Source organism: Rhamphochromis sp. 'chilingali' (assembly GCF_963969265.1).
Source record: "Rhamphochromis sp. 'chilingali' genome assembly, chromosome: 22".
Taxonomy (NCBI): domain Eukaryota; kingdom Metazoa; phylum Chordata; class Actinopteri; order Cichliformes; family Cichlidae; genus Rhamphochromis; species Rhamphochromis sp. 'chilingali'.
The window spans coordinates 20368963-20385649 of record NC_137950.1 but is presented as its reverse complement, the minus strand read 5'-3'; the positions used below and the strand labels follow the sequence as shown (position 1 = coordinate 20385649).

Below are 16687 nucleotides of genomic sequence, written 5' to 3'. Positions count from 1 at the left end.
AAGAGAAAAGACTCAACCTATTTCTTATTCAGACCAGAGCGTGAAGCAATAAAAATGGCGTATAACTTCGAGCCAACACTAGACAAGTTGTGTCCTTTGCAAGAACAAAGTGTACAAGTGTAACAAATGAAGCGAACAGTGCCAGCCACATAAAAATTCATAAAGCATCTCTGCTTGTGACATTACTTATTCATATAGTTGTCAAGAGCAGAAGCCTAGTTTGTACTGAGAAGGAGGACAGCTGTATTTGTCACTGCGTACACTCTGCCAGGGTGACTGTGAATTGTAATTGTCTCTAATGTAGCAGTTCTATGTGTCAAACATTCGACTACAGGTGCTCTGAACTGCTCTTTAACACACTCAGACTGCTATGTATGAGTCTTTAGAAAGCTGCTGTGAGTGCCTGAAATTATATTATAGAAATATCAAAGTTTCTGCTTTTCTTTGCTTTCTTTTCTTTTAAAGCTAACATGTCTCACACAGGAAGTTCAAGCACCAATAGGCCTCCATAAAGAAAGGCTATTTTTAAAACTCCTTTTGTAGGGCTCTTGCACCCTTGGCATTTTGCTTCTTCTTGTATGTACCATATCTCCCCTTCATCTGTTGCTGTTTAAATACTGCTGTGCCAGAACTTTAAATTGGAAATAGCCCTTTGCGGCTTCCCGAATAAAGCACGTGTCCAATGAAGGGAATGAACAAGATATCCGTTATGATGCTCAAGGACTGTCCTTTCTGTAAACCACGGCTGATTATAATACAGCGCCCTTGGGATTACTGATATTGCCAAACACAGACAGTGAAAAGACATTATAAATGGTGAGGAAAGAGCACTTTTCACGCTCTAAATTAATATTGCCCAAGAACACGGTGGCAGAGATGCTTCTCTTTGATAACAGCTTTAGCGTAAGTAGAAAGTTTAAGCATATAGCATGCGCTGTGTTCTGTTTTATTATGTTTCCGTAAGAAAAAATTACAGAGAAGTGGGCAAAAGATTCCTTCTTCTAAGGCAGATTGTCCCCCAGTGATCATGGTAAATAACAGCCCAGGTTTATTTATCAAGGGCATGCTGTGCTTTATTGAGCTGAGACTTAGGATCCTATATTTCTATCAATAAAAAGCAGACGTTTGTTTAATGATTTACATGAGAAGTTACGTTAAACACAGACTTGATTTAAACCCCATGACCGGCTAATAACTTCTGCTGCAGCTGAAAGAGCTAGCACACACAAATGTCTGACATTACTGGGGTTTCTTTACTTAACAGCTAGTTAGTCTTTCTCCAACTGCACATTTTCTTTGTGTCACCACTCTTACAAAGAGGAGTATACAATAATTATTTCTATTTTAATCTGCCTCTGTGGGGGACATTCAATGGGCCTTTCTTGCAGGCTTCATAATTGCCTTGACTGCTGCTGCAAAGCCCCTCACACTGGCTGCAGTGTTATCAAATAAGGGCTTTAACACAGCACTGGAGAATGTGTTTCTGGAGTGTCATTTATTTTTATATTTTAAGGATATGTGCACATGTTCTTACAACTAAGCAATGCCATTATTAAGATAGATAGATAGATAGATAGATTGAATTAGTGCTCTTGAACAAGTTGTTAGCAATAAAACTCAAACTAATCACAATTGCTCCAAAGGGCACTAATAACACAAACAAGGTAGAGAGACCCAGTTCAGTGAATTAGCTAAGGTGACCTCTTGCGAACAGCCAAGGCATCACTTTGCTTAAACTTTGTCTAAACCAAAAATATATATTTTTAATATGTGCTAATTTGTTAATTTAATCATTAAATTTGAATATTTTAAGCAAACGTATGCAGATTAACTCACTTCTGGATGCCAGCTCTCAGTGGACATTTAAGAAACTTAGTGTAACTATTGATTTAGATTTAAGTGATGGATCTTTATAGTCTGTAACCTGGCATGCAGATGTGAAATTTCCAATGAGGTGCATGCCAGGTTACAACATGTAGGAGGCATTTGCAGTTATGATTGATTTTATTCTTATTCATTTTTTATCTTCTTACTTTATATTGTATCCCATTCTTATTTATTTCATCTTTTTACCCTGTATATATCCTATTGTGTCATATCTCCAGTGTTTCCTCAGAGGGCGCTCTCTGCACCGGGGCTGTGATCCCTCCCTCCTGCTGTGTGCCCAGCCTGGAGGCTGCGATCTGTGACCGGCTCCCGGTGCAGACGGCTCCCTGTGATAGTGTTTCCTCACTTGGCTCATGCGTACCAAGCCCAATTTTACTCTTTAAGTGTGCGTGTGTGTGTGTGTGGAGGGGGGGGGGGATGTGTGTATTCACATCGTTTATGTTAATGAGAGTGTGGGGAGTGAGTTGGAGGGCGGGGTGGGCTGCTTTTAACCATGTAAAGCACTTTGTGCTACATTTTTTGTATGAAAAGTGCTTTATAAATAAAGATTGATTGATTGATTGATTGATTGATTGATTGATTGATTGATTGATTGATTGATTGATGATATACAACATAATCCATGCAACTCAAAACAAGCTTTATCTGTTTCCTCAGACAAATGTGAAGAAGCAGACAAATTTGTGACCAAACCCACTCGTCACCATTTTCTGATTAAAAAATGTGAAACTTTAAACTAGTGCATATGGTGAGCCTAACAGTTTGCTCATTATCTTGAAAACAGCAGTTGTCAAAACAATCTCAACTCAAGGTCGATTTGCTCGCTTGTTGGGCAGCTTTCAGAAGATGACAGCTGTTGTCTTGTCATGAAATGACTGATGTGCCGTGATTTTCTGTCCCTCTGAGCACTTCTGTGACTTTGAAAATTTTGTATCTCAGCTGTAAATACCACAAAAATTCCACCTAGCTGTTTAAATAAATGTATTTTTTGATCTCTTGTACCTCTGAAAGTAGTTTTTCGGAGCCCCAAAGATAATGTGAGTTCTGCAGTAGATATTAGCTCTCACATTTAGGTCAGATTTTATATAGAGTATCAGTAGCTAATGCCTCATTATTTGCTTTCCACAGCTTATGAAGGTGGTTAATGAAATGTGTCCCAACATAACCCGGATCTATAACATAGGAAAAAGTCAGAGTGGCCTCAAATTGTATGCGATCGAGATCTCTGACAATCCGGGAGAACATGAAGTTGGTGAGTAGTTAAGTAAGTGGATTATGATTGCTGAATATAATGCAGAAAAAAGGAACATCAAAGACACACAGTGTTCCTAAGAGTTATTTTCTTTCTACAGTTGTAGTGATGGCTCTATAAATTTCCATCTGTTCTCTCTCTCCATCTCTCCCTTAATGTGAAACTGTTGATTAGGCGAACCAGAGTTTCGTTACACGGCAGGATTGCATGGTAATGAGGTGTTGGGACGAGAACTGCTCCTCCTGCTGATGCAGTTCATGTGCCTGGAGTACCTATCTGGCAACCAGCGGATACGTCACCTGGTGGAAGAGACTAGAATCCATCTACTGCCATCTGTCAACCCTGATGGGTACGAGAAAGCCTTTGAAGTGGTAGGTCTGCAAGACAGCCATTTGTGACCTCCTACCACGATCTGGCCTCTGGTGAAAGCAGCATCTCTCTGCTTGGTCTCCTCCTAATAAAAGTGCATGTGGTGCTGGAAAATTAGTTTGTTCGTTTTCTGTACATCATTCAATGTGAGCGCATACTGTAACACACTTTTCACAAAAGCTAACAACCAGTTTCAGGGTCATGTTTTACTTCAGTACATGCAAAGTTAAAAGAGATGAAGCTACTGAATCCTGTGACGCTTATATAAAGGCAGCAGGCAAGCCAGTTTTTTTAAAAGTTATTGTTTTCCTGACTGATTAAAGTGATTAAAGTTTTTTTTTAAGAAGAAGCTACTTTTGGTAGCTCACTTATTCACCAGGGTTGGCACAGCAGGTAGCTGTGTATGTTTGATTTGACAGATTTCTTTTACGCCAGCTGCCCTTTCTGATGCAATCCCAAAGGGATTTGTGTCTCCTCCCAGGAAAACAAGGAAACTTTAGCTTGTTAGGTGAATGACTACTACACTGTGGAGCCATGGATTAAAGCTTTTTATGGTATTTATATAAAGCCAAATTGCAACAACAGTTGCAAAAGCCCTACGATTACTTACAATTACTTACATTACAATTATTTCTTTGTTTCCTGTAAAAATTAGACTTTTTACCCCCTTATTCTAGTGTACCTACCTTTAGGTATTTGTAGATAAATATAATTACATTATAATTTCAAATAAAATATGTTGACATGGCATTTAATTATAGGGGATTATGCCCTTAGTTGTGGGCTGTATTATAAAGTTTTAGTGCTTTTTTCATACTTGACTTTTTAAAAATAGTTTCTTGGATCACAGTTTCTTTTGTTCAGTGTATAAAAGTCTTATGTAACATGAAAACTGCTGCATTCATTTAAACTAAATGCTCAGCTCTGCATCTCAACTTAGCATTTGGTCCTGTGGCTCTACATACCCTTTAAGTTTGAGTTGGCTCCTGCTAGCCCCAAGTCTCATCAAACCATAGCCAATTAGTTTCAGCAAACACTATCAGTGTCCACTCCCAAACAAGCAATGATCAAAAAGAAAGATGTAACAAATGGGTTAACCAAGCTCGGAACACAGATTAAAAATTTAGGCTTTATATTGTCAAATAAAAATGAGTTGCCATGGCACTCGGCAGCCACCAGTTCTGATCAGATATTTTGGCAAACAAGACCACTAACTTTAATTTTGATGGGTTTAAAGCTGCATGGATCATCAGTCAAATAAAAGCATGGCGACTTTGCCCCAAAATGCTGTTTTGGCATGCAAGAAGGCAGGGAGGGACAGATATCTTCCATAAATTTTTATTAAGGATGCTTTAAACTGTGTTGCAGTGATAAAAAAACAAAACAAAACACTTAAATCAGCTTTAAGCCCTTTTTGCTTGCAGGTGATGACCTTCCACTCGACAGCATGTTGTTTGTTTGGCAAACTGTGCGGATGGACCACAGGATTTTTTGATCAGTCTCTGCAACCCCTGCCCCTCCTGTGCCTGGCTTGATACCTCTGCTAAGCCTCTTAATGATAACTCCACACTTCCCACCTCCGCCGCTGACAGAATTCCATCTGTGATCATAGATTTGTGTTCCCACTGTCTTTGAATTTTCCAAATATTGTGGTTTTCTTTTGTTTTACGCAGGGCTCCGAGCTCATCGGCTGGTCTCTGGGTCGATGGAGCAACGATGGAATCGACATTCACCATAACTTTCCTGATCTTAACGCTATTCTGTGGGCAGTTGAGGCAAAGAAGTGGGCTCCTCGTAAAATGTTCAACCACCATATCGCCATCCCAGATTGGTACCAGTCCACAAATGCCTCAGTAAGTCAGTAAATCTTCCCCGTCATAGTCTGTCTTTTAAATTGTGATTGCCATTTGGTTTCCAGTGACTTTTCCCTCAGGTGACAAATTCTGACACTGTATTTTTGTCTTGGACTCCCTAGAAGCGTAACAAACAAATTTCATAGAGAAGATTATCAGTCTTTTGAAAAGGGTAAACATTTCACGGGGGCATATCAGTGCTGTCTATTTTGGGAGAAGCGGATGCATTCGCTGTGTGATGACAAAGGGGCTGTGAGCTAAAATATACCCAGCAATCTATTTAAAGCTCATCCTCACGAGTGTTTTGACGTTGGTGAGAGCCCCGAGTGAGTCATACAAAGCCTCCAGAATAGCTGCTGCAGCTGTAGAGCTGGGATCCCCATCTGTGCTCACAAAGCTGTGAAAACTATCCTTGCCTGCCTGGCTAACTGGTTCAGCCTGTGCTTGGAGATAAAAGGGGTTACGTGAGCCTGAACAGCAGGGGCAATTTTATCAATTTCCTGCCTCTTGATGAATATTTGTCCACTTTTTAAAGTGGATTTTACTAAAATTCTACTGCAGTATTTTAACATTTAAATATTGTTATTACTCCCTCTTGACAGCACATTGCAGCAAATTGTTTTCAGCATGAGTGAGTTTATTTAGTGACTGTGCCGAGACGATTGCATGAAGTACATTATCATTCCCTTTCCTGTATCCCCTCCCGCCTGTAGGTTGCCTTGGAGACACGAGCTCTGATAGCATGGATGGAGAAGATGCCCTTTGTTCTGGGTGGTAACCTCCAGGGTGGGGAGCTTGTGGTGACCTTCCCGTATGACAGAACTCGCTCCCAAGGGGTGGTCAGGGAGCAAACCTCGACACCAGATGACCACATCTTCCGCTGGCTGGCCTTCTCCTACGCGTCCACCCACCGTCTGATGACTGATGCCAACCGACGGGTCTGCCACACACAAGATTTTGCCAAGGAGGATGGCACCATCAACGGCGCATCCTGGCACACTGCAGCTGGCAGTTAGTGTCCATATCTGGAGGGTGGATTTCTCTGCTCAGCTCTGAGCCTTTGAGCTGTAGCTTTTTGTTAGCATATATCTGCATATTTGGAAAACTTCTGCTTTCAGAGCTTCTAGGTTTTAGCCAAAGCATTATGTAATAATTCACAGACAAACAAATAATAATGAAAGGCTTTTTTAAGCCCACTTTTAATTTCACAGATCTGGCCAGTAAGTGAACTAAATCCTGACCGGCTTCTGCTGTCTCTTTTTCTTGGCAGGTATGAATGATTTCAGCTATCTGCACACAAATTGCTTTGAGCTGTCGATGTATGTGGGTTGTGACAAATTTCCTCATGAGAGTGACCTGCCTGAGGAGTGGGAGAACAATCGCGAGTCTCTTCTTGTATTCATGGAGCAGGTACAGAGGCAAAGGAGCCCCTAAATTTCACACATGTACATAAAAAACTTAACAAATAACCAATAAAGGCACTTAAACATGAGTGTTTTAAATATTTTAGAGCTTTTTTATAATGTACATGGTTTTAATTTACTAATGTTATATCAATACCATAACTGTTTTATACTAAATTAATGCTGTTGTCAAATATAGGTTTAGCTAGCTGTTATTTGAATATCGGTGCTACATGAGGAGGAACTATATTATAGAATCCTTAACTGTCAACATACGGTACACTTCACATCATTAAACCACACACGATGACATGTGCCATGCTTCCACGTACAGGTGCACCGTGGGATCAAAGGTGTAGTCAAGGACCACCAAGGTCGTGGAATAGCTAATGCCATCATCTCTGTGGAGGGCATCAACCATGACATTCGTACAGGTATCATGCTGCTTTTACCTGATTCTTATTACTGTGACAGTGCGGTCTATCCTCTGTATGTGTGTAAACATGGAAAAATATTGTCCTTGTGACTGGTGCTGCAAAGTTGCCTGTGAGCTGTGTGTTTATTTTTTATTTGTCTGCCACTTTATATGTGTGTGCTTGACATCTAAATGAAAGGCCATTTCTTAGTTTTAGTTTTTTGAGATCCCCATTAGCTCATGCAATAGCAGTAGCTACTAACTGTTGATCTCTGTTTGTACTCTGAGTCATTAACGGTTAATGGTTTGAGCTAGTAAGCCAGTACAAAGTAAACATATTTACAGGAAACCCCCCCTTCCAATTGTCTGGACCTGGGTAGCTGTCAGCGTCTGTTTTGCAGCAGCGTTTTTGCATTCATCTGAAATTTTTTGCGAGTAAGCTCAGATTTTGCAATCAAAGCAGAAGAAGCTGCCTCGGGGCGCTCTGACTCAACTGTCTCCACAGTCCAGCTTATTCCTCAGAAATGAATCATTCTTGCAACGAGTTGGTATTTCGGTATAAGACGGGATAAAAGGCACAAACAAAAGCAGGTTATGTATTTTAGCGGAGCTCTGACTCAATTCACAGTCATAGCCTGTGCTGCCGAGGCCTCCTGCTCCGAATTTAACAATCAAGTGTGAGTCCTCAAGGCAATCTATTCTGATGCCTAAAAAATGCAGCTTTCCAAGCCAAAGTAGTTTTGTACTTAGAGCATGAAATCAAATGTTCAAAAGGACATTGGCCATTATTATTCCTGGAACTAAGTTTAAGTCAGCGCTTCCTCTTAGGATTCTCACTATTCTCAGCTGCAGAGAGGAAAGATGTGAGGGTATTTACTTTGATGACTGTACCTTTTCAGCTGCTTTGAATTTCCTTTGGAACTTTATGGACCTTTAGAAACAGGCGTTTGCAAGGCGGTTTCTCTCTTATCAAGATGAAACAGCTGTAGTCACCAAGAAGACATGACAGAAAGCTTTGGTACTGCTGATACACTGATATCCAATAGATAATGGAAATACGCTCTAGTTCCATTGCATTTTTCATGCAGTGACTTCAGAAAACAATTCAGTTCTCTTCTTCCATCTAGTAATATGAGCATGGATGCTGTTGTGTAACTATTTGGACTGACAGCAGCAGAACCAGACCTGCCTTCATATTTCATTTGTCTCAGTGGTTGTTCAGATGCGTCAGGTGGGTGTTTGGATGGCAGGAGGGACGCAACACTGTCGTTTTTGTGAGTGAGTCAAAGGCTGAAAATATTCCATAGGCGCACTGGTGTACTGAGGTCACGTAAAGGCAGTATTTGGCGCAGAGAGACCAAGAAAATCCAACACAACAAAGCAGAGCTCCTTTTAAAAGAGCTTCTTTCTAATTTTATACAACACCTACCTCGTCAAAAGTAGAACACACAGAACTCGCCAACATTTATTTTAGGCATCAAATGAAGGCTTTTATGATGCTTGTTTTTCTGCCACTGCTTACTGGGCTGTTCAAATTCAGATTTCTAGGACAGAATTTGCATTTTGCAACTGTGGCAAAAATAGTGTGCTTTAATGTGTTTTCACAGTCCATAATATGTAAAACACTTAAGGGTGCATCACATATAGTAAAATTTCTTACTCGTGGCTGTGCCAAGACTATAGAAATCAATTTCACCATAATTTATGCTTCAGCTTTATATCATGGCCTGTATATTAAAGATGGACGTAGTCACTGGATTAGAAAAGTGAAGCCTAAAGATGCAAAGGGCATTACAAAACTCTGGATCTAAAAGACTAAAATTCATTAGGTGTCAGCTTCTATGATGAACTGCTGAGTCGGTGCATATTTTTCTCAAGCCATTAAGATGTTATTAGCTAATTTACTACTTCTGATCAATGTGCTCATCATGCTTTTGAAAAAGAGAAAAGAAACTGGTTGGCCAACAGTATAACTGAAGGGAATAATAATTTGGCTGTATGGCAAGTATGCACAAGCACATCAAAGTCCTGTCAACTGATAAAAAGTAGCTAATTAATTGCACTATTTCCATTAATTAAAGGTCATAATTGCATTTTTTTCTCATAATTAAGTAATAATTAAGGTAAAATTAAGCAAAACATTGAAGAGAACAAAGTTTTCTATAGAATCTTAAAATGGACATATGTTCCTTTTTTTTTTTGACATATACAGTACTGTGCAAGTTTTGAGCCACCTGTCATTTCTTTATATTTTGTTTCCAAGGATAACTTTTAGTGTCACAACGGGACTGAACGGACTCACGCGCAGGCTCTAGGTCTTGAAAGCACAAGAGTCTTTATTATGATGCACCAGGTGATTATTTACAAAAGTGAGGGGAAAGCCGGGCTCCGGGGGTCCACACACGAACGGGAAAGACACGCACACTCTCCGTCCACTCCTCTTCACACTCGCACACTCTCCGTCCACTCCTCCTCACACTCCACTCACTCGGGTAACACAGGGGTAGGTCCAGGGAATCTGTACACAGAGACACGAATGGGTAGTTAGGTAAATCGCTATGAAACACTTCTGAAGTCATTGAGCTGGGGTTACACTGACGAGGGTCGGCAACGGTCCAGCGACGAGAAACACAGGGCTGCCGTCTTATAAAGGAGCTGGATCACTCGTGATGAGCCACAGGTGCGTGGGCCAAGGGCAGGAGCCCGCAGGTGAGCTCCGCCCAGGCAGAGGGAGGAGGGAAAGAGGGGAAAGGAGAGAGCAGGAAAAAACTAAAAAAAGGAATACAAAACATATGTAGCCGTACTGAGCCGACCGGGTAGGCACAGGGACCCTGACATTTAGGTGGTTTTTAATGGTAGTTTTTCAGGCTTTCAGAACATTTCAGAAGGTTTTTCTATGAACATGCTTTTTCACTCATTTTCCATACAGTCCTTATAGCCAACCATTTTCAGAGGAACCTGTTTTCTTCTTTTCTTTTTTTCTTTTTTTTTTGTTTGTTTGTTTTGCTTTTTAAAATTCTGGCTGGACTGAGACCTTTCTGTGTGATTTCTCCATGTTCTCCCCCCAAGGTTTACTCTAGGTACTCTGGCCTCCTCCTAGAGTCCAACAACATGCAATTTGTAAGGTTAAATTAACTGGTGATTCTAAGTTGCCCATAGGTGTGAATCGTTTCCTGTGTTAGCCCTGTGATAGACTGGCAACCTGTCCAAGGTGAACCCTGCTTCTCGCCCTATGGCAGCTGGAATCGCCTCCAGCTTCCCGTAACACTTAATTGGATAAGTGGAAGAAAATTGATGGATGGATGGTGTTGCATTGTTTGTTAAGCCACCTAACACTGACCTGTGACTCATTCAAGTTTAAAAAGTTACCTAACTCAAGGGATGAACCAGTGTTGTGTCTGCACTTAAACAATTTAGCAAAGGGAAGAAAAGGAACTTGTATCTTTAGACACTTTGATACTCTACCAGTCTGTCAAAAAAAACTAAAAACAAAATGTGTTGCTATTTATTTTGTTGAATATGCCAAAAAATGCCAACGATAACACAGTTTTACAGACATGAAAAAAGTCTTTTGGTGCCAACAAGGTGATTCCCGAAGAGTTATTACCTAGAAACCTGTCACAGTACTGTATGCAGTGTGTCCTTAAAAAACTTGATGAAGCTGGAGAAATGAAGGATGAAAGAAGTGGGAAGCCTAAAAACAACAAATGAACACTATCTGAAAGTTATTCATTTAATCACAGATGCTAACATATTAATTTTGATAGCACTAAGTGCTTAGTATTTCTAAAATCTGCTCACCTCTTTACTCAGTGATAGCCATGACAGCTACAGCACTTTCCTACGAACAAAGTTAATTTTCAGTGTTTGTGTCTTCAGCTGCTGACGGTGATTACTGGCGCCTGCTGAACCCAGGGGAGTACAGAGTAACAGCGAGGGCTGAGGGATACAGCCTCCTGAGCAAGAAGTGTGAGGTGGGCTATGAGATGGGTGCCACCCGTTGCGACTTCACCATTGGCCGCACCAACATGTCACGAATTAAAGAAATAATGGAAAAATTCAAAAAGCAACCCATCAAATTGCCCATGAGGCAGCTTGCGGCCCGGGGGTCCAGAAGGAGACGTCTGGGAACATAATGACCGTATGAGGTAGCTGGAGGAAGAATTAAAAACAAACATCTGCTCTGATCAGACTGCGGTGAAAGCCAAGCCTGGGTTTGGATCTGTGTCAGATTCCTTCTGAGTGCTGTCAGTGGAATTAGTGTTTTGAGACTAAAAATGTGGATTAATTTAAACGGGGCACTCTATTTGATTTCTTGTTTGGTTAGAGCTTCTTTGCACTCACTGTCATCATCAACTTTTCTCTCATCTCAACGGGAAACATTTATGCTTTTCATTTGGTGGAAGGTCAAGTTTGTTAATAGGGCAAATCTTGTGGCATTAGCTATAACAGCAGATAAGAGATTGTCATCATATTAGAGCTATTTTTCTTTAATAAATGACTATAGAAATTTAAGCCACTGTGAGGAACTACCATGAATGTCATTATGCACATACTTAATAACTTATGTAACACAGTTATATAAACAGTTACAAAAGCTTTATTACCAACAGCTGTATAATGTTGAGTCCTTAAAAAGCTTGTGGACTTAGTGACCTTTGTCATTGATTCTGTTTTATACACTTTTCTTTTAGTTATTAAAATAAAAGCTGTGTTTTGCACAAAGTGAACTCGTTCAGCTGATTATGTTGTGTGTGAATTCAACTCAGGAAGCCAAACTGTGTAACATCTTTTTAATACAGATTTTTGCTAGTCACTATGCCTGTCACCACATGTATAAAACTTTAAGCTTCTAATAATTTGCATGAGACATCCTGAAAATAGTTACATATCAGAATCTGTAAGTTTGGAGAGACATATCCAAAAAAAACTAGAGACAATTTCTTACATATAGAAACAGAAATTAAGAAAATGCTGTTTTTATTCAATTTTCATGCTGAGCAGACTCTACCACAAAAACAAAAATATCAATATAGTCTAATACAAATAGAACCTACTGGAGTACCCAGATGATTCTATAATTAGAAATAAGGGAAAGTAATTGGGCTAAACAGATGAATTCTTTCATTTACAAAAATATGCACATTGCCCTAGGTGGGGGGTGGGGGGGTTCAGGTGACGTTTAAAACATTCAAAGAGGTATTAGAAACGCAAAAATGTAATTTTTTGTACATATATATCTAAGTATTTGTTATAAGAAATTAAAATTTCACAGCAATCATTATAAACCATAAAATCATCACGACTGATTACTGCCATCTTGCCAGAAGTGGTCATATAGCTTGGAAAGGGCATGGGTGATCCATGATCTCTACATGCTTATTACTACTAAAATCTTCTATAATACACAAAATCTGTGTCTGTCTGTGTGGTGAACTCTCTCTAGAGATCAGGAGCCGAGCAACCAAACTTGACACACAGGTTCATCTTAAGCACCTGAAGGTTCTTATCTATATCTGATATTATGATGTCATCATGCTGCCTAGCAACAACTTAGCAGTGGGCTAAAATTAACCACGTTTAGCATGTATGCACATAATGATATGTGGATAAATCAGACATAATATATCCACTATAATAGCTTATGAAAACAGTGTATCACTTTAGTTTCTAAAGTAGTTCAGCTTGATAAATTCTCAACTATCAGGATATATTATTACAGTATGAAGTTGCTAAAACAGGCCAAACAATACTGTAGCATGGATATGTGCCAGTAAAAAAACCTGCTTGTCAGATAATTTAATTAAAAAACTTAAAAATACATTAAAAAGTCTTCAGACGTGAGCAGCATCACAAGAACGGTCAGAAGGCCCAGTTCAGTGACTCAAATAACTTTGATGCTTGAAGACAGGTGACAGCTTGATGACAGCTACCTGTCACCCAAAGCGATCATGCCATAAAACATGCATAAGTTAAAACCTTATCATTATGAAGTCATATAAAAGTTCAACCCTATACAGAAATCATGAAAGGAAAAATTAGATGAAAGACAAAACCCTTTTGGATGTACCAGGCATTTTATTTCTGCTGCAACTACTGTACTATGTCATTGCTTCTTTGAGATTATTGACAACATATACCAGTGATTCTATAAATATATGTAAGTAAGTAAAGACACCTCTGTTAAATTCCCTTTTTAGACACTGATTCCTGCCAAGGCAATATGAGTTGGATTTTGTCTCCACTGGGCAATAGAAGATAATCCTTCCAGCAGAGTGCTAACACATACTGACAGGCAAACACCTACCCCCGAATCCATCAGCAGTGGCGAGCATTCAGCCCATCGAACATGCAATTTAGGGGGAGTGCAGATCAATACTAAAATACTACTAAAAAAACAAGCAAGATTATCAACTGATTGAGCCACAAGGGATTCACTATGATGTTGCAGGTTATGTGTATGATTAATTTTCAAACTGAGAAACATTTTACTTCCACCTTTTGACTGAAACTCCCTGATGGAACTCCATTTCAGTCCCATAACATACTGTAGTAGTAACGACTGTGGTTAATTTTAAGCACCATCTAATTTGATTTCTGGAGTGGCGAGTGGTGCATCGTAGGAGTGTCAGGGTAGGAAGACTCTAATTATCAGAACTCTGTTGGGGCTTTTACACATCACTGGATTATTCTGACAACAACACCAGCCTTCTTTCTGTTCGACCAACATGCAATTAGAGGAGGACCTCAGCCTCTTAACTCGTTCTTCAATGATTATTGAACGGAGGTTCGCAAACCTGTCATCATCTCAGAGCACTGGAGAATAGAAGAACAGAGCTTGTTAATTTGATGTATTTTCTGTGGATTTATATGATGGCAAATGAAACAGAGATGTATATGATGTGCAGATGGGGAGATGGAGAGTTTAAAACCACTAAAACAAACCACAGGGCTTCTAAACAGTATATGTATATTTGTACTGTACAGCACTCAGAGTGGTTTTACTTCTGCTACAGATATTTAGTAATAAAAATAGAAGAAGAAGGTTGATTTTAGCCTGCCAATAGTACAATACTCAATGCCATTTTTGGGGGGGATATAGACTCACAGGTCACTTCATAGGTACAATTTGCAAGTACTGGTTTGAATTTTCACTGGTATATCGTTGATGTAAATCTAAGGTTCCATCCTATGAGCAAAGGCTTTGGCGACAGTGGGAAGGAAAACCCTCCTTTTAACAGGAGGAAACCTGCAGCAGAACCAGGCTCAGGGAGGGGTGGCCATCTGAGCCAGAGATTAATAATAACTATAAAAATTACCCATCCCATTGGCTGGAAAGTGCAGAGAGGTGTATAAACACATAGTGAGTGAAAAAGGTGACTGAAGAAGAAACACAGGAAACTCAGGAGAGTTTTCTCCAAGCACGACATTCCAGTGTACTTCAGACCCAGCAACACGCTCAGACAGAAACTGGTTCACCCAAAAGACAAACTCCAAAACACAAACTTAACAATGTGGTGTATGCTGTACAGTGCAGCGAGGAATGCCCAGACCTCTACATTAGAGAGACCAAACAACCACTTCACAAGCGCATGGCACAACATAGAAGAGCCACCTCCACGGAACAAGACTCAGCATTTCATCTGCATCTAAAGGACAAAGGTCACTCTTTTGAGGATGCCAGCGATCACATTTTGGACAGAGAGGACAGATGGTTTGAAAGAGGAGTGAAAGAAGCCATTTACGTCCACTGTGAGTGACCATCTTTGAACAGAGGTGGTGGTTTACGACACCAGCTGTCTGCCATCTATAATCCAGTTTTGAGATCCCTTCCCAGACGCCTTAATGCCCACTCACATCCTGGGCCATCTGACCTCAGGAAATCACATGATAGGGTGGGGCCAGGTTTCACAATGAGCTCACCTGAAACCCTGGCTGATTGTGACCCACACCCGCTTTCACCCCTTGGCTCATGTGATTAGGTAGAGGATCATCAGGGGGTCCTTTGTCCCTCTTTGGGGGGTTACTCCCACTGGGTTTAAATGTGGGATTCTCCACCATTTGACCCTTAGAACTGAAGAAGCTTCTCGGATGGGAGGTGAAACATCTTCAAGCAACTCAAAGAAGTCCAGACGCTTTTCTTTCCAAGCTCCTTAGACTACGATGACCTGGATGACTGAGAACCTTCACAGACACATCTCATCATCCCAACAACCCAAGATCACCATATTTATGAGTTAGTCTTACATAGTTACTTGTACTTTTTTTTATAGACATTGAACAGTTACACTTCTTTGTACCTCTATTTAAAGTTTTTAATTACTTGAAGTCTCCAGCTCAGCTTTTGTTTCTGCTTCTGTAAAAAATCAGAACCAGGGTTCAGCCTTTGATTTAAGTGGAGACCCTTTTCTCTACTGTAAGAGAAGAAATGTGGTTATTTCGGTTCACCACACCTTCGAATATAGAGTTGTTTTTAAAAAAAATGCTGACTATGTACTTAATTTACATTCCTATGCTTACCTTTGAATGTCTTGCATGTTACTGTATTTATAAATGTTAAATCAAACAGCTGCTGAATCCACCTAAAGAAGCAAGTCACTTGTTAAAAATGGGACATTGGACATTGATTATAAAATACTGGTGATGTTCATGAATAACTTGCAAGACAAACTAATGATACTTGCTCCATATGGATAGCAGACAATCCCTGTGAGATAAAATCTGTGTAAATCGTGACAGGGTATGAGGGTCGGGGAGTTGTACTGTAAGTAGGGTGTGTGCAGTGTAGCTGCTGTGGCCAGCAGCTGTGATACCATGCAGATGTGTGGGAAAATACAGGCACCAGCTGACCTTGCCAGAAGCTAAAAGGCCAGTGCTTCTTCAGAAGTCAGTCCAGCCTTTGAAGTGTTAGAGCGTCATTCTGGATATAACAGGAGTGAGACGTCACAAAGCTTTGGTAAACCAGCTCTTAACCTGTCTCCCCTCTGCTTCTCTGGAGCCTCCGAGACAGATTACACACTCTGGTTTTGATCTAATAGCGACAAGTGGAGATATCATCTGAATATCAGGAGCAGGACCACTCCTCCTTCACGCCCCTTCTGGCCTCAGCCTATAAAAGCCCCCCTTGTCCAATACCCGCTGTTCTCATTTTCATGCCCCCCCCCCCCCCCCCCCCCCCCCCTTTTTCTCTCTTCTCTTCTCCTGTCCTCTCCTCTCTTCCTTTCCTCCCTTTACTTCTCGTTAGTACAGGGGGTTCTGCCCGGCCCGAGAGCCGTCGCCAGTCCCCTTCAAGGCCTTCCCCAAACCGCAGCACTAATCACACTTCCTCATCCCTCATCGCCCATCGTTACCAAGGGAGTGGTCCCTGCTAGTTAAGCACATCCATGAAGAAATGGTGGTTGAGAAGTTTTGTAAACTCTGGATTCATTTTACTGGACACATTATTCCTCGTTTACATTTCCTTAATGAGCATAAAACAAATATTTCAAAAAGTCTCATTTAGTTGGCT

At 40.5% G+C, this 16687-nt stretch overlaps 1 protein-coding gene across 1 annotated transcript in view; it reads left to right on the top strand.

Annotated features, from left to right (window-relative positions):
• Positions 1 to 11893, top strand: part of cpxm2 (carboxypeptidase X (M14 family), member 2) — a 29107-nt gene extending 17214 nt beyond the window's left edge. The window contains exons 8-14 of the mRNA XM_080872098.1: positions 3016 to 3139; positions 3314 to 3510; positions 5182 to 5361; positions 6075 to 6372; positions 6632 to 6771; positions 7099 to 7198; positions 11059 to 11893. Coding sequence (XP_080728224.1) covers positions 3016 to 3139; positions 3314 to 3510; positions 5182 to 5361; positions 6075 to 6372; positions 6632 to 6771; positions 7099 to 7198; positions 11059 to 11315 — 1296 coding nt within the window. The 3' untranslated portion in view covers positions 11316 to 11893. The remainder of the gene's footprint in view (positions 1 to 3015; positions 3140 to 3313; positions 3511 to 5181; positions 5362 to 6074; positions 6373 to 6631; positions 6772 to 7098; positions 7199 to 11058) is intronic.
• The last annotated feature ends 4794 nt before the right edge of the window (positions 11894 to 16687 follow it).